Genomic DNA, 23,306 nt, shown 5'->3' on the forward strand with positions numbered 1-23,306 from the left:
CCCTTCTTGCCCTCAGTGGTTGTCAAACATGTTATGCACAAGAACCTCTGTTCAGAGTTGTAGACACCATTCCTATTCTTATGCTTGATAAGTGTCTGGTAAGTCAAGGCTACTTGAAATCTACAAAGAAACTTCCAGCTCCCCTCACTCCTTTGCTGGAAACTTGGATGGTGGATCACTGAATTTAGGTTTTAAACAAGTTCATGCAACATCACTAATTATTAGAGTAATGCAAACTGAAACTACAATGAGAAATCACCTCATACCAATCAGAATGACCATCATCAGAAAGTCTACAAATAATAAATGCTAGAGAGAGTGTGGAGAAAAGGAAACCCTCCTACACTGTTGGTGGGTATGTAAATTGGTATAGCCATTATGGAGAACAGTATGGAGGTTCCTTGAAAAACTAAAAATAGAGCTGTCATATGACCCAGCAATCCCACTCCTGGGCATATATCCAGAGAAAAATCATAGTTCGAAAGATACATATACCCTGGTGTTCACTGCATCACTGTTTACAGTAACTAAGATATGGAAGCAACTAAATGTCCATCAGTAGATGAATGGATAAATAAGATGTGGTATATGTGTGTGTGTGTGTGTGTGTGTGTGTGTGTATGCAATGAAATACTATGGGACCATGAAAAAGAATGAAATGTTATTATTTGCAGCAACATGGATACAACTAGAGATTATCATACTATGTGAAGTATGTAAAAAAGAGAAAGACAAATACCCTATCATATCACCTACATTTGCAATCTAAAATATGACGCAAATGAACCTATCTATGAAATAGAAACAGAATCAGGGACTTAGAGGATAAACTAGTGGTTGCCAAGCCACTAGTTTGGGAGGAGAGAGAGTTGGATTGGAAGTTTGGGATTAGCAGCTGCAGGCTATTACATATAGTATGGATGAACAACAAGGTCCTACTGTATAGCACAGTAAACTGTGTTCAACATCCTGTGATAAACCATCACAGAAAGGAATACGAAAAAAATTTAAATAAATAAAAGGCATGTGACATTCATACCAGGAGAATGAAATAATGCCATTTGCAGCAACATGGATGGAACTGGAGATTATCATACTAGGCGAAGTCAGTCAGAGAAAGACAAATATCATGTGATACCAGATACCACTTATATGTGGAATCTAAAAAAATAAAAAGACACAATATTACTAATATTTATAAAAGAGAAACAGATTCACAGACATAGAAAACAAACTATGGTTACCAAAGGGGAAAGATGAGGGGGAGGGATAAACTGGGAGTTTGAGATTGACATAGACACATTACTATGTTTAAAACAAATAACCAACAAGGACCTACTGTATGGCACAGGAGACTCTGCTCAATATACTATAATAGCCTAAATGGGGAAAGAATTTGAAAAGAATAGATATATGTACACGTATAACAGAACCACTTGGCTATCTATACGCCTGAAACTAACACAACATTGTAAATCAGCTATACGCACGCTAAGTCACTTCAGTCGTGTCTGACTCTTTGCAACCATATGCATTGTACAGTCCAATATAAAATAAGATTTTTAAAAAAATTATTAAATTCAGTGGTGTTGGAAAGTCAAAAAAATAAAAATAAAAAGTTCAGTTCTCAGAAGAGTCTCAAAGATGCCAATCATCATAAAATCTTATAAATTAGGTCTCCATCCTTCATAACTCCTCTGGCCTTCTGCTTGCAGAAGACTTCACTGCCAAGCCATCTGTTAATTCGAATGATTAGTCCCAAGTTATTGGAATAGTTGAAAGAGGGAAATTAAGCATCCTTTTAAAAAATATTTTTCAAAAACATCCTCTCTCTCATCTTCATAAATTATTGACAGGAAGATTCTCCAAAAATAAAAAGGAGAAAGAATCCGTAACAACATCTTGTTTCAGGCCCTGGACACAAGTATTCCTGGCCACTTCTTTGAAAATGTTTTGCTGATTTAGCTGACCTTTAAAGATGAGGGCCAAAGGTTTTCTTTCCCAGATTTGAATTAGGAAATTCCACCCTGCACCCCCATCAAAAGATTACTCTCCATTTCATTGCTGGGTTTCAATTTCCCCCATGTTATAGCCCCTCAGATCATCCCAAACAAATCACCCTATCATTGCCGTGCTGAGGAAACCAGGTTGTCCCCCCTCAAAAATATACCTGTTTGCACGCACTCACAAAATCATGTGTGCACACTTGCACGTGCGCATGCACACACACACATACACACACAGTGGGGTCAGCTCTCTCACCAAGAAGCCAGCTCTGATCTCTCTAACCAGGACTGCCAGGTCAAAGAAGACAAGAAAGCTGTTTGTAAATCGTGGGTGACCAAGGCCTATCTCTAGGTTCCTTTGAAGTTATTAACGGCACTCCATCTTCAGACACCCAACACTTTCAGAGTGTCCGTCACTCTGCTGTGAAATATTGGCTTTAGGTGGTGGTGGCAGTAAGCTCTCTGAGCTCCTTTGATTCCCAGGGGGTGTTTATTTTAACGCATTCCACACCCCCCCCAACGCAACGGTGTCCATAATGGCCCATTCACCCCATGCTTGTTGGTTTATCCGACCTGACATCCCTGCTCCATCTTTGACACTTCAATCAGGAACGAGGGGTGATTAATATTCACTGGGGCCAATGCTTAGACCACACCCCACAGACTCCCACTGCCCTTAATGGGCACACTCCATGTGCTTCGTAATCGTGGGGGAGGAAGCCCTTTGAAAATGGGCACCTGTGACCTAGACCTCTGGCTCAACTGTTCCAACAACAAACACGAAAGCACAGTCATCTGTTATTACCACCTGCTCTGCTGCTGCAACATTATTACCTACATGGGGGTGGGGGTGGAAGGGGGCTACGTTCCCAGTGGGCTTTGCCCTGCGTTTGGCCTCCCAATCTTAGCTCCACATTTAGATTTTGTTTCTGATTTTTCATTTCTGTTTGGGCCTGGTTTTATCCCCCATTCCCTGGGTTTTGGTAGAACAGGCTGGTGTTGAGATCAGAAAGCTACTGAGTGTGATGTTCTCAACATGGAGTGGCAGGGCTGGTCCCTGAGGTTGAGAGAAGCTTTTGAAGGGAAGACAGGATGAGGAGGACCATGAAAGATCAGAGACTTTCCAGCTGGTCTCTCCACTAGTACTGAGGCCCCTGGGTCACCATGAGCACACGGGGTACGCGTGCATCTTAGGAAGAAGTGACCACATCCATTGGAGGACATATGGAAGATGCCTCCACCCTCTCGGGAGGAGAGAAGAGCTCCCTGCTTTGGGCTGACGATTCCCCAGGCAGAGGAAAGGGCTGGACCAACAGGTGGTGACTGCATTTCAACCACATGTGGAGCCCTGCTTGCCCTCATCCAGACTACCACCAGGTCTTTCTCCCAAAGAGAAGCTAAGGGGGCCCCCTGACCCAGCACACCGGTCTCAGGATTGAAGCTCACTTGGACCACATGCCTGCAGGTGTGAATATGTCCTACTGGGAGGTGGGCTGCATGATCCTGTTTTAATGAATACATATTGATTTAGGTTTATAGAGAACTTTCCTGCCAAAACCATTTGCACACAAGGAGAGCACAGACGATGAGTGTCCATGCATGCCACTGCCTTTTCCACTTAGAAACACATTTTGAGGTCCCTCCTGTTGGTTCTCAGATGGGGGAAAAATTGTTGAGGTGGTTCGTGATTGAATTGTGCCTATCCCTCCAAAACATATATATCCAAGTCCTAAACCCACAGAACCTGTGACTGTGACCTTACTTGGGAAAACATCTTTGCACATGAAATTAAATTATGAATCTCAAGGTAAGATCATCCTGGATTTCAGGTGAGCCCTAAGTCCAATGGCAAGTGTCCTTATAAGAGAAAGACAGGAGAACATTTGACCCACAGAAACACAGGAGAGAAGCTGTGTGAAGATGAAAGCAGAGACTGGAGGGGTGCAATCACAAGCCAAGGATGCTTGGAGCCCCCAGAAACTGGGAGGCTGGGTAGGATCCCCTCTTGGAGGCTCTGGAGAGATTGGCAGCTTCTGGCATCCAGAACTGAGAGAGAATACATTGTTGTTATTTTAAACCACTGCGTTTGTGGCAATTTCTTCCTCAGCCTGAAGCAATTTACCAATCCAGAGAGCATCTCTTCTATTCCCCCTACGTCTGAACATCCAGAAGAAGCCATCTCTCTGCTGAGAAGTCGCCCCCTTGCGCTCCTCCCTGAAACACTGACCTCATCCTTCACTAAACAACAGGGACACTGAGTACCATGAACCCCACGTGCTCTCAGCACTCAGCGTATGCTCTCGGCGCTCAGCATATGCTCTCGGCGCTCAGCGTATGCCGGACCCAACACATGTGTGCATGCTCAGTCCCTCAGCCGTGTCCAACTCTCTGCGACCCCATGGACTGTAGGCTGCCAGGCTCCTCTGCCCATGGGATTTCCAGGCAGGAATACCGGAATGGGTTGCCAGTCCCTCCTCCAGAGCATCTTCCCTCACCCAGGGATTGTACTCGTGTCCCCTGCATTGGCAGGTGGATTCTTTACCACCAAGCCACCTGGGAAGCCCCAGACCTTACACACGTGTGCTTATTATGCTCCAGAGCTAAGAATCAACATTTCTCATCTACTTTAGAGTCTGAGAGTTCCTTGCTGTACGCAACCTTGCTCGACCCTCCTCCTGAGCCACTGTGGGGGTAAGACCTCTATCAGCGTCCTCTCTACAGACAGAAGGTTCCCAGGAGGGAGCTTGCTGACTTCCAGTGTCACTCCCCACATGATTGAAGCAAAGGATGGACAGCGAGCCTGTCTGTCTGTCTGTCTTTACCCTGTACCTCATTCATCAAGGGCAGGCATTGTCTTCTTCTCCTTTTCAGTTCTGAGCATGGAGCTTAGGAATAGAAACATGGTGGCTGACGTGAGTTTCCAGGACCAGCTTGACTCAGCTCTCTATGGTGCTGGGAAGAGAGCTGGTGGGAAAGCACTGCCATTTGGGGCAACTGGCAAAATTCTGGTGGGTTCTGTTGGGCTTTCTTGGGGGTGATATCACCCAAGCACACCCTAATGGGCAGGTCCCTGGATTGGATCTCCTTGAGAAGGAGGCAAGTAATGGAGTTCAATGTGAGGAATCACAGAAAATGAAGAAAGGGCAAAGCCCGATCCCCTGACTGCATTTTTGTCTGGCCCGCTGCCCACCAACAAGGTCTTAACCCTTGATGTTCCATCAGAAGACAGTGCTTTTCCTTCCACAACTGGCCATCCATTGGAACAAATACCTACTTTGACTTAAACTCTCATTGAGGAAAAAAACGAGTCCTCATCCTTGCCTAGGAGAGGGTACAGGGATTGCAAGGGTAGGGCAAGGGGTCAAGGGGCAGCATGGAAGCACTATCTTCCTGAGGGGGTGGTGGGGCTTCACAGAGGCTGAGAAGAGGGGACCCCACCCAACTGTCCCAACCAGCAGGCAGAACCCCGGGTCAGCCCTTGAGCCAGACGGACAACAATCAGCCACGAAAGACAGTTCATTCAGTCACCACTGGCCAGATGGGACCCCCACCACCTTTTCACACAGGGTCTTGGTCTGCCTCCATCAAAACACTGCCCACAAGGCTAAGGCTGGGTGCACGAATGTCCAGTGGAGGGAGGAAGGAGGGGAAACTGCAGTCCAGAGAAGTGATTGCAACTCAAAATAGCCCATTTCCAGGAAGCAATCTCCATTAGTTCAGCCTTTGTTTACTTCCGAGCATCACGAAGAGCCCCTTTTGTAAGCCTCCCATGGAAGCAATGTTCCCAGCCGCTCTCTCATTACAGCGCCTCCTGCTACTTTTATTTCACGCTCACTCGAAAGCCCATCCATTGACCCATTTAGCCTCATAGTGGCCCTGCAGAAAGAGTCCAGTGAGCTTCTTCTTCAGAGAAGAAGATGGGGGGAAGATGGAGGCACCTAGAGTTCTGACTCAGGCCCTCCATACTCAAGGATGTTTGTTGCATCTCAATGTTTGATTCCCAATATCCCCCACCCAGGATCCTCTCCCCCAGTTTAGGGTCTTGACCGCCCCACAGAAGTAACACTTCCGTTATAACCCCATAAGTATCCATACCCTTGCTGGATGTCAGGCTTCAGACATCAAGGACAGTTGCCTCTGCTCATTTCACGTCCCCAGCAGCATGGTGCCCAGTTTGGATCCACCTCCAAGGAGAGCAAGTCTTACCTGCCATTTCTGAAGAAGCTTGCCCTTGGGTCCTGCAGGAGTCCAGGCCCTTGGCTCGGGGTGGGTGGCCATCTTTTCTCAGGACCCAGTGTGGCTTCCGCAGTCTAGTGACTCTCAGCTGGACACGGCTCTGCAGGAAATTCCCTCTGGACCTGGGGAACAAGAAGCACAGGCGGCATGAGCACCCTGGAAAGCCTGGGCCCTGGAGCTCGTGGGCACAGAAATTCCAGTCAGGGTGCTCGCAGGGAAAAGTCCAGGCTCCCATGGGGAGTCTGGGAGAGCACAAAGGGCATGAGGTCCAGGCAGCTCGTCAGCTCTCGGGAACCCCTCTTCCTTCCAGTCCTCATTCTCCTGCCAGGATGTGAGAATGACAACAGGACACAACTCAGGCGGCTCTTGTAAGCATGAAATGAGACAGCATCTGGAAAATGCTTCCCACACCACCTAGCACACAGCACGTGCTTAATCAAGGTCAGTTGCTGTAATTAAACACTGAATATATGACCTTGACTGCTTATGTGACAGGCTGTCCAGTGGAACTTTATACAGTAATGAAAGCCTTCTGTACTCTGCATCGACCAACATGGTAGCCACTAACCACAGGCATCTCTGTAGTGACTGAAATGTAGTTCATATGTCTGAGGAGCTGAGCTTTCTGGTCAATTTCATTTTAATGGGTTTAAAGAGCCACAAGTGACTAGTAGCTACCATTATTGGGCTGGTTGGGTCCAAAGGGTCTCCTCTGAAAAAACTGGGCATCACGGACATTCCCCCTAGAGAAGTCCTTCCAGGTCATCTGGTCTAACCTCCGAAACAGAGCCTTCACATCCCAGGGGAGGGGGAGGTGTGTAACAAGGGCAGAGAAAGAAAATACTGAGCTTCTCAACATTGCTAACTATCAGAGAAAAGCAAATCGAAACTGCAGTGAAGTACCACCTCACACCAGTCAGAATAGCCCTCATTAAAAAGTCTACAATGCTGGAGAGGGTGTGGAGAAAAGGGAACCCTCCTGCACTGTTGGTGGAAATGTAAACTGGTACAGTCACTATAGAAAACAGTGCGGAGATTCCACTTTTAAAAAAACTAAAAATAGAGCTACTATAAGCTCCAGCAATCCCAATCCTCGGCATATATCCAGATGAAACCATAATTTGAAGAGATACAGGCACTGCTGTGTTCTTAGCAGCACTGTTCACAATGCTCGAGACATGGAAACAACCTCAATATCTATCAACAGATGAAGGGATAAGAAAAAGATGTGGTGTGGGTTTATACATATAGTGGAATACTACTCAGCCGTAAAAAAGAATGAAATAATGCCATTGCCGTGACACCGATGAACCTAGAAAATGTCACACTAAGTAAAGTAAGTCATAAAGAGATACACAAAGACCATGTGATATCACTTACATGTGGAATCTGAAATAGGACACAGATAAAACTCATCTATGGAACAGACTCACAGACATAGAGAAGAGATTTGTGGTTGCCAAGACTTAGGGTGGGTGTGGGAGTTTGGAATTGGTAGATGCAAACGATTATATATAGGATGGATGAACAACAACGTGCGACTGAAGAGCACAAGGAACTATATTCAATATCCTGTGACAAGCCATACTGGAGAAGAATAGAAAAAAGAATGCATAGAGTTGTTGTTTAGTTGCTAAGTCGTGTCCAACTCCTTTTGCCACCCCACGGACTTAGCCTGCCAGGCTCCACTGTTCATGGGATTTCCTAGACAAGAACACTGGAGTAAGTTGCCATCTCTTTCTCCAGAGGATCTTCCCCATGCACATATTGAACCCACATCTCCTGCATTGCAGGCAAATTTTTATTGCTGAGCCACAAAAGCCTATGTATATAAACTGATTCAATTTGCTGTGCAGCAGAAATTAACACAACACTATAAATCAACACTACTTCAACAAATTAAAAAAAAAATACTGAGCTTCTGTTTACAGTTATTTTCACCTAGAGTTTCTTATATCTATTGTTGCACGCCCTTTATAATGTACATAACACTTTAGGGGAGTAGAACATATGTATAATTAACTGGTAAATAAACAGTTATGCATTTCTTGCTGCTGCTACTAAGTCACTTCTGTCGTGTCCGACTCTGTGCGACCCCATAGACAGCAGCCCACCAGGCTCTTCCGTCCCTGGGATTCTCCAGGCAAGAACACTGGAGTGGGTTGCCACTTCCTTCTCCATGCATTTCTTGGGAGCAGGCTAAAGATGTTTTACCAGTAGGAATGTGCAGCCAAAAGCAGACCCTCAAGCTAGTCTAGCACCCCCTCGTGGCAGGTGAAGGAACTGAAAGACAGACCAACCACCTGTCATGTGCCCTGACTCGCAACCCTGTAGCCAGTTGGGACTCTTGACTCAGGTCCCTGCACCATTTTGACCATTATCAGTGGTCAGCTCTTTGAAAAGACATCTGCACCGCTTCTAGCTGCCTGGTCAAGCTACAAGGTCTCCCTTCCCAAGGCTCAGTTTACAAGAATTCTGTTCCCACCATGATGCTCTTAAGAACCACCTGGTGGCAGAGGAAGGTGAGGCAACCTGCTTGGCAAGTTTCCTTTCTCACTTGTCTGAGCTGTTGCCAACATCCAGCCGCAGTCCCCTCATCACCAGGGCTATTGGCAGAATTTTAAATAAGATCTGCAGAGTGCCGTATCCTCCCGGGCACTGATTTTCACGGCAGCAACAAGGACAAAGTGACTTTTTCTTCATCTTATTCATGTTTGGAAGAGGCTCCACTTGCAAGCACTACTGCCTCCCTGGCCCTGGGCAGGAGCTGTCACTCCCCATGGGTGCCTGCCTGGTTCTTTGAAGCAACCCTTTCCTGTTTGTCAAGACCTCACTTTCAGGATCCTGAAAGTGTGATCTGAGCCCAGGTGAAGAGCCACAGGGCTGCTGTTCTGCTAATCATAAACCCGTCAAACCAGCCTGGGCTGCTGCAGGCCCTGGGGGAGAGTGACTTCCAAGTACAGAGACATAGGCAGGAAGGATGGTGCAGGGATGCGGGAACCTTCCTCGCCTATGTGCCGTGGGTCCACCTTTGCCCCCAGTCAGTAGGTGATTGACATGAGCTCACAGGTGTTAAGAATGGCACAGTTTGAACTGCAGGGAGGTCTGCTTTCGGAAAACGGACAAGAGCGAAGGACTGCATTTGATGGAAATAACTAGAAGACTGCCAGGAGAGCTGCAGCCTCTGGACTCGGGTCTTACTGCAGTGGAATCTAGACCCTTTTGGCCCTGGGGGAGAGCCCAAGTGGACCTTGACAGTATCTTCAAAGCAAGTTTTGTTTAATCCTGGGCAGGGTCAATTTCTTTCTCTCCTGGGTTCTCCAGAACATTGTGTGAGCACCCCTCCTAGCGCAGCATCCCCCTGGGGTGGACAGCCGGGATGGGGCAGGACTGCAAGCTCACCATCACTGTCCTGCCAGGCCCCTCCTGCTCCAGCAAGTGCCAGCTACTGCCTTGGCTACTCGTCCATGTCAGCTGTTGGGGTGCCAGCTGCTAGGGACGCACTCTTACCACCTTCTCAAGAGCGCGGCCCTTGGCCAATGGGAACCGGCTTGCCTGGAAGGCCTGGAGGAGTGTGCACACCCCCAGGAAGGGCCCTGAGCCATTGTCACCGGGTGTGAGACCCCAGTCTTTTTGCTTCAGAGCAGGACAATCTCTGTGACATATGTCACAGTCTAGAGCTCCCGTGGGGTCAAGCACGACTGGACATCTGACCCCATATCTCTTCTGAGTTCTTCCCTTGCCTGGCCTGCTTCCCTCACCCCTCACGAGCCTCCTGAGAACCTTCACTAGGTGAACCACGTGTATCACGCGTAACCATCCCCATCTCAGGCCCTTCTTCTGGGGAGCCCAACCTCAGATGCAAGATTCCAGGGTCATCCCTGCTCCTCCTCCTCTCAATCCTGCCCGCCTATTTCCCCCATCGGCACTCGGGCGCATTTACCAAATCTCCTCAAATATGCATGTGTGTGCTAAGTTGCTTCAGCCATGTCCGGACTCTGTGACCCCACGGACTGCAGCACTCCAGGCTTCCCTGTCCTTTTGCTCAAACTCATGTCATTGAGTCGGCTATTTAAGGGCCAGATTTTAAATCCAACTCATACCTGACACACCCTCTGCTCTCTTGGTCTCTCTCTGTAGGTCTTCCTTTAAGAGCTAACATAACTTACGTAAGATTAGCACAGTATCTTCACTGATAGACCTCGTGAAAGACCAATCAGAAAGAAGCCTTCTTGCTCTGGGTCAACACCAGCTGGGGCCCTAATGACCGGGGGGCCAAGGCCACGATTGCAATGGATACCAACTTCTCTGGAGTCCACTGGGAGGCTCACGAAAGCAGGCAAGGTAGGGCTGTCAAGTATCTCGATGCTGGTTGAAAGCCACTGAACACCCTGCCTGCTCCAACCCCACCCTGGCCCTCCACTCCCACTGCCCTTTCTATCAGGCAAGTCTTGGAAGGTAGATCCAAAGAGGCAGACTTGCAGGTCTGATACATGCTAATCCCAGAGAAGGAATACGTGGTCTGCCATGTGACCCTCTCTTAATCCTACAAGGAGTAATAAAGCAGACAGAAACGGTGGGAAGGTATGGCAGACCCTCAGCACCCTGCCACGCAGGATCTGGAGTCGGCTCTGGTGCCGCGGGGAGCGTGAGCCTCAGCACCAGGTCTGTGCCTCCACCTCACTTCAGAGTTATCTCATTGAATGAGGAGACTGTGTCATGACTAAGTGAGCAGACACACACACACTTCCGCTTTACAAGGAAAAACACCATCAATTAGGAGAATTCTGCCGTCAGCGTTTTCGCCTGTGTTCTCCGCTTCCGTGATTAACGGGCATTTTAGGGTTTACAAAGCGCCCTTTGCCCACATAACCTCCAATCTCCTCCTTGTTCATCCCAATTCACTCAGGGCGTCACAATTCATTGCTCATTTCTCAGGAGCTTCCTAGAACCAGTCTCTGAGCGTTTCATGCTTCAGATAGCACTGTACACAGTTACAAATTAATCAATAAAATCCAATTCCATGGTCCAGTGCCTGCTCTGGGCACGGCTGAGACATTTTCTGTGGACGCTCAGAATCTCTACACCTCTACTAGTTAACATCAGGGCAATTAGGTGTCCAAGTATGAACTATTTACATTTTCCCATTTCCGCTCTGAAGACAGATCCGGTCTTTTCTAATCCCTCTCCTTTAACTCCTGTACTTTCATTAATGAAAACACCCATTTTCATTACATATTTAGAGATGGTAGCAGAGAGATGAGTGAAACAGAATAGAGGGCCGTGAAATAAACTCCAAGCATACACAGGAAGTTAAAATACAGCAAAAAAGTGAAAAAAGTGGATTAGACCAGAGGTCTATAAGCCTTTCATGTAAAGGTCCAGATAATAAATATTTTAGACTTTACAGCCATATAAAGTCTATGTGGTCTCTACCACATATTTTTATGTGTATATATGTATATACACACACATATATTTATGGGCTTCCCAGGTGGTATTAGTGGTAAAGAATTCCCTTGCCAATGCAGGTTCAGTCCCTGAGTCAGGAAGATCCACTAGAGGAGGGCATGGCAAACCATTCCAATATTTTTGCCTTGAAAATTCCATGGACAGAGGAAACTCCTGGGCCCCCCATGGGGTCACAAAGAGTTGACACAACTGAAGCAACTTAACACATACATAAATACATATTTATATATAGGTATGTGAAAGTGAAGTTGCTCAGTCGTATCTGACTCTTTGCAACCCCATGGACTGTAGCCTGCCAGGCTCCACCATCCACAGGATTTTCCAAGCAAGAGTACTGGAGTGGGTTGCCACTTCCTTCTCCAGGGGATCTTCCCGACCCAGGGGTTGAACCTGGGTCTCCCACATTGCAGGCCGACACTTTACTGTCTGAGCCACAGAGAAAGCTCATATATGTATATATTTATATATTTTTATGCAAATATCTGTGTATATACACATATATGCCTATATGCATTTTTCTAAATGTAGAAACCATGCCTTCCTCACAAGGGTATAAAGAAACAAGTCAAGAGCTAAATTTGACCCAAGGTCCATTGTTTTCTACATAAATATAAAAATAAATCCTTCTTTAATGTTAATACAGATAAAGAAAGAACATGAGAATATCATTTTACCCCGGGAGACTGAGAGTAAGGAAAAATTTCTTAGACAAGATCAGAAAGTCATAACCATGAAGGAAAAGGGAGCTCCATCTGACTACATCAAAATATGCAACTTCTTGACGATCAGAGAGGTCTAAGTGTTAAGTGTTAGTCACTCAGTCGTGTCTAACTCTTCGACCCTGCAGACTGTAGCCTGTCAGGCTCCTCTGTCCATGGAATTCTCCAGGCAAAAGTAGTGGGTTGCCATGCCCTCCTCCAGGAGATCTTCCTGACCCAGGGATCAAACCGGTGTTACCCGTGTCTCCTGCACTGCAAGCAGAGTCTTCACTGCCTGAGCTACCATGGAAGCCAGAGAAGCATAAACAAGGTTAAAAAATAAGAAGTCCATTTCCACAGTACAGTGGGCTAGCTACTCTGATTGCCTACCTTCCTATTTACCCAGATACTGAAACCAACTAAAAATGCAGATTAAAATATGAAAATGTTTACAACTTATATTTAAATGTACTGGTGTTCTGATTAGGAGGTAAGATGTATTTAAAAGTCAAAAACCCAAGCGAAAATAGAAACCTAAAAAAGTGAGAATGTTTTCATTTTGAGGGCATTTGCCAAACCACAGGAGCCTGTTGTTCCGTGTTCATGGTCTGGTGGGGCAGTGTGGGGTGCAGAATTCAAACCCAGAATCTACCCTGTGTGGGAGGTGGCCGGAAGACCCAAACTCTTGTCCTGCGTAAAGCTGAGACCTCAGAGGTTATATCCTCAATATCTCGGTGAATTAAGAAAAATACACCCTACCCTCAACACAGCCCAGAGAACGTTTTTTTTAATTCTAATCTTATCACTGAGTAAAGGGGGCAAAAGTCTCTCCTGTTAATTTTATAACACTGAGTCTATCTTCTCATGGGTTTGCAATCTGAATTCACACTACACTGCGACATGGAAAAAACTACAAGCAAGAATTTTCTTTAAAGTAGTGGTCAATGGGTGCTCCCAGGTACCTAGCAGAAGCAAAACAAATTACTGGAGAAACCCACCACAAAGTTCCCAAAACCTCGGCTTACTGGCTTCCCTGGTGGCTCAGCTGGTAAATAATCTGCCTGCCAATGCAGGAGACACAAGAGATGCGGGTTCAGTCTCTGGGTCAGGAAGATCCCCTGGAGGAGGGCATAGCAACCCATTCCAGTATTCTTGCCTGGGAAATCCCCTGGACAGAAGAGTTGGACACAACTGAGCCTGCATACACACAGTGTCAAACAAGCAAACAAATATTAGAAGCCCAAGGGATTCCTAACGGAATAATTTAAAGTGACGTGTATCTGGAGACATCCAAGTAAAAGTGTGAAACACCAAAGATTAAGGAAGATCTTTAAAAGTAGCCAGAGAAAAGAGACCTTCAAAAGGTAGATGAGTAGATGAATCACTGACTTCTCTCCATAAAACGGAAACTAAATGATGATGCAGTAGGAACTTTGATGGATTAGGAGGAAATAACAGTCAACCTAAGACTGGAGACACAGCAAAAATATTTTTCAACAACAAGGATGAAATAAATGCATTTTCAGACTCAGAAAAAGTGAGATTTTTCTTCTCTAAAGGAAGCTCCCAGGAATATGCTTCAGACAGAAGAAAACAATCCCAGAAGAAAGATTTGACATGCCAAAGGCAATGAAGAGGCAGAATGTTTACAGTTTCATGGGTAAATAGAAATGCATGGGCTTAAATATCAGATAACAGACTTGGAAAGTACCTGTAGTTATGTATTACAGGCAAAGGATATATGCAATTCTAGGATATATACATAATCCTACACATTCTGGGTGGGCAAAACATGAAGAGTCTGCTCCTGACAAACATTAGCAAGAAGAATATAGGAGCATGCAAACTCTCACACTGTCAAGTTGAAAATGTAATTATCTTATAACCCAGTAAATCCACTTTAAGGTATATTTCTTAGAAAGCCTCTCACATTGTGTTTAAGGAGGCATGCATAAGCATGTTCACGGCAAAGTTAACACATACACAAAAAACCAAAAACAATGTAAATGTCCATAAATATGGGAATGGAAAATGCAACGTGTTATTCTCACGGGATAGAATACTCTATAGCAATTAAGATGAATGAGTTTTATCTGTATGTATCAACATGGCTATATCTTCAAACATACAATATGAAGTTTAAACATCAAACTGCAAGATGATAAATTCAATGTGATATATATATAAATATACACATATACACAAATATTTTAAAGACACTAAACAATCTATATATTAGTGGATACATTGATTATAAGGTATGAACACATGGATGGAAATAGCACCAAACATATAAAGCTACTTAATTATCTTTTTGTTCTATTTCCTTTATTTTATGTAATATTTAAATACTACATAAAGTAATATTTTATTTGTTTTATTTGTTAAGGCTCGGAAGCAAAGATAATAAAATGTTAACATCTGTTAATTCTGGATCATCACCCATGAATCTGTTATAGATTTTCTAAACTTTTCTGTATTTTTCTTTATTTTTATTTTTTCAAAAAAAGAGAAAAAGATGGGAATTCCTTGGCAGTCCAGTGGTTAGGACTCCACTCTCTCACTGCTGAAGGCCCAGGTTCAATCTCTGGTCGGGGAGATAGGCTCCCACAAGCTGTGCAGCACAGCAAAGAGAGAGAAAGAGAGAGAGAATATGCTGACACATGAGTTTCACAATACTCTGTGAGCTGGGATCCATAGGGGAATCTGCCACAGTATTTCATTTCCTGTAGAATGTTAAAGACAAATGGAGTGAAAATGGGGGCATGAACTTAAAAATGGGCTTCTTTCTTAAGGAGAGAACACACAGGTTGACAGATAGATAGACAGCATAGCTAGGTGGATGGATGGATAGATAGATAAACAGATAGACAAGGTAGATGGATGAATGAATGGATGGACAGACAGATATCAATCAGATAGACAAGGTAGGTAGGTAGATGGATGGATAGATATTGATAGATAGATATAGATATGCAAGCATACATACATATGTGAGTGGGTAGATGGATATATAAATGGATACACACACCCTATAATATAGTCATTCACATCTAGGGGATGGATGGAGACAGAGAGTGTGGTAGACAGATTAATACCCACTCACCCCCGCAGAGATGGCCCTATCCTAATCCCCAAAACCTGTGCTTATGTTACCTTCCATGGCTAGAGAGACTTTGTGGATGTGATCGTGATGAACATGTGTTCAACCAGTCTAGTTCAAGCGTTGGGAACAGAAGGCTATAAACGAGACACCCCCAGCCTTGTGGCCCTCCCCACATCTCCTAGGACCCTGACTGAGATCTGGAGATTTCAGGCTTGTCATTGTCACTTAGATGTCATGTAGTATGTAGTTTGCTATGTGGGAGTAAAGCCACACACCAGTGCTCCTGGGCTGTGGTCAGGGTGATGTAGCATTGCTCTCTAAGCCCACTCTCTGGACCAGCATCCTCAGCATCACTGAGGAGCATGTTAGAAGTAGATCTCTCTCAATAAATGTCATATTGCATTTGAAGGTATGTGAAAGTGAAGTGAAATCACTCAGTCGTGTCTGACTCTTTGCGACCCCATGGACTATACAGTCTATAGATTTCTCCAGGCCAGAATACTGTTGTGGGTAGCCATTCCCTTCTCCAAGAGATCTTCCCAAACCAGGGATCAAACTCAGGTCTCCCGCATTGCAGGCAGATTCCCTGCAGCTAGGCTACCAGGGAAGCCCAAGAATACTGGAGTGGGTAGCCTATCCCAGAATATGTTTTGATATTGATCGCTAACATAATTTAACAGTGATGAGAACAGACTCTATATGATTTCAATACCTTTAGACCATGAAATTTTTGTACCTGGTCTTATGTCCCTGGATATGTTCCAGTGTCCCCTAGTTTACAGTCTATGGGAACTTGAATAGAATTTGTATCCTACTGTTGTATGAAAATTGTATAGATCTCAATTATGTTGAATTGGTTCATAGTGCTTTTCAGGTCTACTCTATCTTTCTACTTCTCTGTATAATCACTCTATTAATGTTTGAGTGTTTGATATTGAAAATCCAACTAAAAATTTTAATTTATCTACTTAAAAAATAATATATCATGGAACTATATGTAACTTTGTTCTGCATTTTCCAAGTCTCTTGTAACTGTGTTATATTTTCATAATTTAAAAAATTAAAAATAGAATTAGCATTGTAATTATCCTTCAAATAAAAACAAAGAAAAAATTAATTTAAAAATTTTAATAAAATTAGCAAAAATAAATTAATAAAAATTTTTTTAAAAAAAGAAATACAGACTCTTGGATAGCACTCGGACCCACTGAATTTGACACAGCATTACAAAAAATCTCCAAAAAATGCTATGCAACTTTCGTGTCTGTTATGGGCTGAGAACACCAGGGCAAGCTGCTGTTCCACACATAAGCACTGGAGGAAGGCTTGCTGGTTCAGATCTGGGTCCCTGCGGAGGCTGCCCATTCCCTCTGTGGGTCTCAGTGTCCTCATGAGAAAAATGGGGAGCCTGGCACACAGTAAACCCTCAGTGAAGCCAGCTATGGAAATGTGGTCCTGGCAGACATGTGAAATGGGCAGGGGACTCAAAAGAGGTTTGTCATCTCCAGCCACGGAGACTCTGAGTAGTTGAAGGCAAGCATTAGGGATTTGCGTGGCCTCTTGATGAGCACCTAGGTCTGGATTAAACACCTACAATAAGAGGAGAAGGCCAAGCACTCCTGGAAGGAGACATTGTTGAGGGGCGAGGTATGGTGTGGAGGTGCAAGAGAGCCTCAGGGATCTGGGTTCAGAGTGTCAAATGAAGAATGGATGAGGGCTGGGACCACAAGTCACACTGAGGGGGAAGGGAACAACCATGGGAAAACGGGACAGAAAAACTTTGCAGCGGGTGCAGGGCAGTGTTGCTGTTTAGCAGCTAAGTCGTGGTCCTGATTAAAGAATTTGCTTTTTAACTTGCACACAGTGGGCAATGTGAAGGGTTTTGAGCAAAGGGGCAAGACAATCAGAATGTCATGCTAAAAGAGGAGTGTTAAAATCCATCTGCCCCTACCCCCCACTCATTTGCAGTTGGGAGTTTACGTATGCACTCAGATCACAGAGAAAAGTCTAGAAGGGCACACACCTAAATGTGATTGTCTCTGAATGGTGAGATCACTAAGATATTTTATTGTCTTCTCCTTGTTCATGTGTATTTTCTAATTTTTCTGCAAAGGACACGCATCACTTGCATAATTAAAAAAGCAATAAAATCTGTAAATAATTAACACGCTCTCTCTTCAGGACTTACACTGAATGGATGTGTTTTCCACTCAGTTGTTTCAAATATTTGCTGGATGCCTGGCCTTGAAAAGGGCACCATTGAAAAACACAGAGCCAGTGGATTGATGGGGAAACTATAACCATGAAACTCTACATCCCAGTTCCTAAACAGGACTCTCTCTCTCTCTCTCTCTGAGTTTCTCTTTCTCGCTCTCTCTGCCTTTCTCTCTGGGCACAGAGATGCCTTTTGAATCCCTGGTGAAGTTTTCTTTGCAGGTTTATTGAAATTGCAGTTTGCAGTGACAGTGTCACATGGGGAAGTGACAGAGGAGGCCACACGCCCTACCTTTTAGAGTGGGTGCTCAGATGTTTCCACCTGCTGCTCCCACGAGGTATCTTCGCTCTTCTACGAGAGCGTCGTTTCTTCCACTCTGGCTCAGACACCCGGTCCCAGGACAGCATCCCTCGGGCTGTTGGGTCAGAGAGCTGAAAATACCAGTGATGCTGGCGTCATATTGCTCACAGCCCTTGTGGTGGGAACAACACAGAGGGGTCTCCCACTGCAGACAGGATGCCTATCTGGAGAAATCAGGCATCAAAATACTGCTTTGCTAAATGGTCTGTGCATTCCTGGGCAGAATCTTCTGGAAACTGCCTGGGCTGGATCCGCAGAGGAAAGCCCTGACCTTTGGTGATACCGTGGCTGTCTCCTTGCCCTCCTCCAGCAAAATCCACGTCCAGTAACTGATTGCCTTTTGGAGGAAGGAGGCTAACTCAGGTTCTCTCTCAGGCCCAGCACAATCTTTCCTAACCCACCACTCTTGGGATGAAGACAATACTACCAGGGAGAGCAGCCTGTAAGCTCTGCTTACAGGGAACCAGGCCCTGTTGTTCCACATGATTAAATTAGAACAGAGGCTACAGGACCCTCTTCAGTCACACTGGTCCAAGACATCCCAGGGTGGGACAGCATCCTCAGTGATACAATCCAGGTGCATGGGGTCCCTCTAATGGTGGGACTCTAAGCCTTTTTAATCACCAAGGATTAATCAACCCTCTAGAGCACTCAGCTCCTTAACCTTTCTGCCACGGCTCCCAGGAAACTCGGGAATCAGTAGAATCTGATTATAACTATTTTTTCTGGAATCCCTGGAATGATAACGCTCTCCTTTGAAGAGTTTTTTTCCTGGTGTCTGTCTCTCAGTAAGGGTTTCTGATTTATAATTGTTGACTACCCAGAGAGCTCCCCTGAGGAGCATTTCATTTTTACTTTTTGCCTCTGCTACCAGGAAGCTCCTAGTCAAGGTTTATGTCCCGTTATGAAAAAGATCTCACCCAGAGTGGTAGGTACAGTTATTCTTTCCTTTGAAACTTCTTTTTTTCATGATTTTCTTTCATTTTATTTTACTCTTGGGGCCTCTATTCACTCCCTTGGAAGTGGGCTGAGAAGACATTCTACAGGACAGCGGAGGCTATACCAGACAGCCTCACACTTTCTCTCCATCATCACAAGTCCTGCCTGCCAAACATCCTCCCTCGGCTCCCAGGGCCCTGGGGCAAAACTGGTATTACCTTCGATATCTGCATCTGCCCTCCATCTCCAGGGCGTATCCTGGTCCATGCTCCAGACACTGTTTTGCTCACCAGCCAGGCGTCCGGACCCTCACCCTGAAGGCCACCTCCAGGCAAGTGTAAGCCCAGGTACACAGAAGCATCCTTCTTCTTCTGTTCCATCGGCAGGGGGAGGCTGCGGCTCAGGCAACACCACGTGAGCCGGGGCTCGGCTCTCAGTGATGGAAAAGAGCCCTGGACCCCACGGCTCCGGGCAGGCTCTGCATTGGTGCGCAAGGCCAACTCAGGCCAGTGGGGAGCCGTGCTGGCCAAGAGACAGGAGCCAGCCTGGTGGGAGCAGCAGGGGCTAAGCTCTGCTGGAGACCCCGAAGGAGGGGCTTGAGTGGCACTCTCAGAAGGTGCCCGCAGCTCCCCAGTGGGCTCCCAGGAATTGAGGACACCCCCAGAGGGCCCAGCCCTCGCCACAGTGCTGCTCCTGGAGGTTTCTAGGGTTTCATGGGTCCCACTCCTCCAGGGTTCGCACGTTGGGGCAGGCAAGAAGGAAGCTGACCCTTTGAGGGCGCTGGCTGTTGGTATACCAGCATTCAAGCCGCCCCTCTCCTCTCTCTGTACCCCCTTTCTCTGGTCCCATAACCTGGACCAGCTGGGGTATTCCCAGCAGCTGTCTTCTCCAGCTGGGGCCTGGCCTGAGACAGGACAGGGAGGCAGGAGGGCCCCCTGCCCTGACTCGGCAAAAGATGTCTGTACCTCAGGCCCCCCTCTCTTGCAGATAGAGTCCTGGCCTTGGTCTAGCTTCTGGGGGACAGGCGACAGGGGGCAGGTGTCTCGCTGGGGAAACCTGAGGAGGTACTGGGGAGGAAAGGCCATGTCCACCGGGCCAGTGAGGGTGTGAGGAGACGGAGGGTGGGAGGCCATCTGGGAGGGACACCCAGGGGGACATGGTGGAGGCTCCGTGTCTTGAGAACCCTCCCACCTCAGGGCTCCAGACATGACCCTCTCTGTGCAGTTGCCACTTCCAGGCAGCCCCCCTGGCTTTTCCCCGGGGTTAGTGTCCTGGTTCTGAGGTGGTGGTGAGGCAGTCTGCATGGGGCCACCAGGAGTCTCTCCTCCTGCTCCCAGGAGGTCCTGGCAGCTTAGCTCCTCTACCTTCAGCTTCTTCCTCTCTGAGGGGAGCTTGTCGTCCTCTCCTGAGCTCCCGCCAGGCCCTCTCGGGACCACATGGGCCTGCTGACAGGTTTCCGTGGTGCCCTCACCACCGCAGGTGCCACCTTCCAGCTTGGAGTCTGGCCTGGGAGCCTCTAGATCACCCCCTTTGCGGGGACCAGGTGCTGGGAGCTGCTGACACTCCAGCTCTGGGCCCTCATGTGGAGGAAGCAGAGGGCTCTTGCTGCCTAAACAGAGGGCTTCTCCACTGCTGAGGGCGGGGGGTGAGGCAGCCCTGTTAGAGCCCAGCTGATCAGGGCCTCCTGTTCCGGCCACTGTCTCCCCCTGCTTGTGGGGCTCAGTCACTAACAGGCCTGCCAGGACTGGCGGACTTGCCCACGGCCCTGGCTTGGCCCCCGTAACAGTGTCCCCACCACCTGTGGCCTCTTGCTGGAGAGGACGCTCCAGCGCCACCCCACCGCCCACTGTCACCTCGGTAGCCTTTCTGCCTCCACGGTGGCTGGCTTTTGCTCTCTGGTAGATGCTCTTGAACGTGTCCTTCCCATACACTTGCCACTTCTCCTGTGAGAACATCTTCAGCTTCCTCTGGCCGCGTTTCTTAGCAGCTGCCTGGCCCTTGCTGGCAGACACCTCCTCAGCAGCTGGTCTCTTTCCCTCTGGGTCCTCCACGGGGGCCAGGGCATCTGCAGTCAGGGGGCACGGCAGGTCCTCGACCGCTGCCTGTCTGACCAGGGCCCGAGGGTGCCCGCCTGGGGCATCGGCTGGGCGGGCGGGGGTGGGCTTGGGGCTCAGAGGTTTCTGCCTCCGGGGCCAGGCGTCCCGAGGTTCCAGCGGCTCCGGCCACGTCCCGGTGCCCTCGACGAGGGGCAGTGAGTTGCTCCTGGTGACTGGCACGCAATCGGTGCCAGTGGAGAGCTGCGTGGGGACCGAGTGGAAGAAGAGGGGGCGCGCCCTGTCTGGGGGCGTGCAGGTGGAGCGCGCGGCACGCAAGGCGGCCGGCAGCCTCCCGGGTCCCGGCGGCCGCAGATCGAAGTGGAAGGAGTCCTTGTAGGTATAAGGCATGGGCAGGTCAATGCTGCCCTGCTTGGACAGTACCGTCTTGCGGGGCCGCACGTGGGCCAGTTGGGGGTCGTCCACCACAGCCTGGTTGTGCGAGATGAGCCTGGCAATGCGTTCCTCCAGCCGCCTCTTCTCCAGCTCCAGACCGGCCACCGGCTCCGCGCGCCCGGGCCCAGGGCCGCCCTCGCCCTCGGACTCGTTGCTATGCTCCGACAGGCTGTGCAGGGGGCTGCCGGCGGCCGGCGGCTGCTCAGCGCTGTCCGACCGGGACAGGTAGCCCGAATCGGTGCTCTCGCACTTCCGCAGCCGGCCCTCCGAGGGCTTGGCGTCTCCAGGCTTCTCCACCTGCTGTTGCTGCAGCGCTGAGCTCGGCCTACTGGCAGTCGGGGACCGAGGCTCTGGCAGCTTCCACCTCGACTGCGGGCTAGCCAGCGGGAGCCCGGGAGCAGAGTCTACAGGGGCCTCCTTGATATCAAACGTGGACCCCCGGCAGGGAACAGCGTCCAACTTCCGATCCAGGTTCTTGGCAACCAGAGACACATGCGCGGTGGGCACCGGGCAGTGCCCAGCGGCGTGGGTGCCGGGAGAAAGGGGTCTTTGTGATCGCGCCCGGTCGGCCCCCGTGGGCTCAGCGGCCTTTTCGCTTTCCTCTAGGAGGCTGTTCCCCCCACCGTCGGACTCCGAGGAGAGTCTGGAGTTATTGAGGTGTGTCTGGGTCCGTCTGTGCTTGTATAAGTTGCTCTGGGTCTTAAAGGCAATGCCGCAGGTGGCGCAGGGGAAGGGCCGCTCCCCGGTGTGGGACCGAATGTGCTTCTCCAGAACGCTGGGCTTCAGGCAGTCCCGGCCGCAGTGTGGGCACAGGTACCTGCCAGCGTTGCGCACCTTGCCTGGGCTGCCCAGAGCGGGCCCCAGGCCCGGTGACAGGATGGGCAGAGCGCCCACGATGTTCACCGTGAGCCCCGGGGCCACCGGCTTCCCTGCTCGGGTGGGACCGGGCCCTTCAGGCTGCAGCAGGGGGCTGAGAACGAAGGGCAGGCTGCCCCCGTCCAGACTGCCTGTCACGAGCGGAGCACGTGGCTGGAGCCCTCCGGGAGGCACTGTGTGGTACAGCGGGATGGGCAGGGCCTTCAGGAACACGGTGGGGGCCAAGCCCTGCTCCCGAGGCAGGATGACGGGGCCCAGGGTCAAGTGAGGCGATGCTTGCCCACCCGGGGCCCCCGGGGGGGCAGAAGCAGGTGCCGGCTGGTCCCTGGCAGGCGAGGTAGGACAGGCGAGTTCTGGCACATCCATCCCACATCATCTGGGTGGCCGGGGTGCTGGGAAACCTGTGAGCAACAACCAGACTTTACTGTGGGTATCTCTCTTCTCTCATTGTACAGTACACACTTGCCTGCCCCCACTGGGCATTTCATCACCTCTACTGAAGCCACAACAATCCCCCCTCAAAAAAAATGTCCTTACGCTCTTGTAAAACAAGGAGGAAACTGAAGCTCAGCAAGTGGAAGTGACTTGTCGTGAAGCTGAAACATGACAGGGCAGGGTTCAGACCCAGGTCTGTCTGAATCCTGTCTTTTATTTAGTTTTCCAAAGAGAACTCTTGATTCTTGCCCTGCACATAGGTATGCGGTGGGCTTGTCACTGACATCCCCCTACCCAGCACAGTGCCCTGTGCAGAGGAGACATTCAGAAAATGTGCTGACTTCGAGACAAAAGAAAGTCATGCAGCTCATCAAGGGCCTCAAAGTCCACAGTGACCCCATGCACTGGGGAAAGTCCCTTTCTTCATTTGGGCCTTGGTTTTTAGATCTGTAGAGTGGGCAGAGAATCAGCATC

At 48.3% G+C, this 23,306-nt stretch overlaps 1 protein-coding gene across 1 annotated transcript in view; it reads right to left on the reverse strand.

Annotated features, from left to right (window-relative positions):
• ZNF831 (zinc finger protein 831) overlaps window positions 1-22,792 on the reverse strand; it is a 72,857-nt gene extending 50,065 nt beyond the window's left edge. Inside the window, exons 1-3 of the mRNA XM_018057605.1 lie at window positions 19,251-22,792; window positions 18,025-18,164; window positions 6,213-6,364 (exon numbers count right to left, since the gene is read on the reverse strand). Coding sequence (XP_017913094.1) covers window positions 6,213-6,364; window positions 18,025-18,164; window positions 19,251-22,763 — 3,805 coding nt within the window. The 5' untranslated portion in view covers window positions 22,764-22,792. The remainder of the gene's footprint in view (window positions 1-6,212; window positions 6,365-18,024; window positions 18,165-19,250) is intronic.

Source organism: Capra hircus, chromosome 13 (genome assembly GCF_001704415.2).
Source record: "Capra hircus breed San Clemente chromosome 13, ASM170441v1, whole genome shotgun sequence".
NCBI lineage: Eukaryota > Metazoa > Chordata > Mammalia > Artiodactyla > Bovidae > Capra > Capra hircus.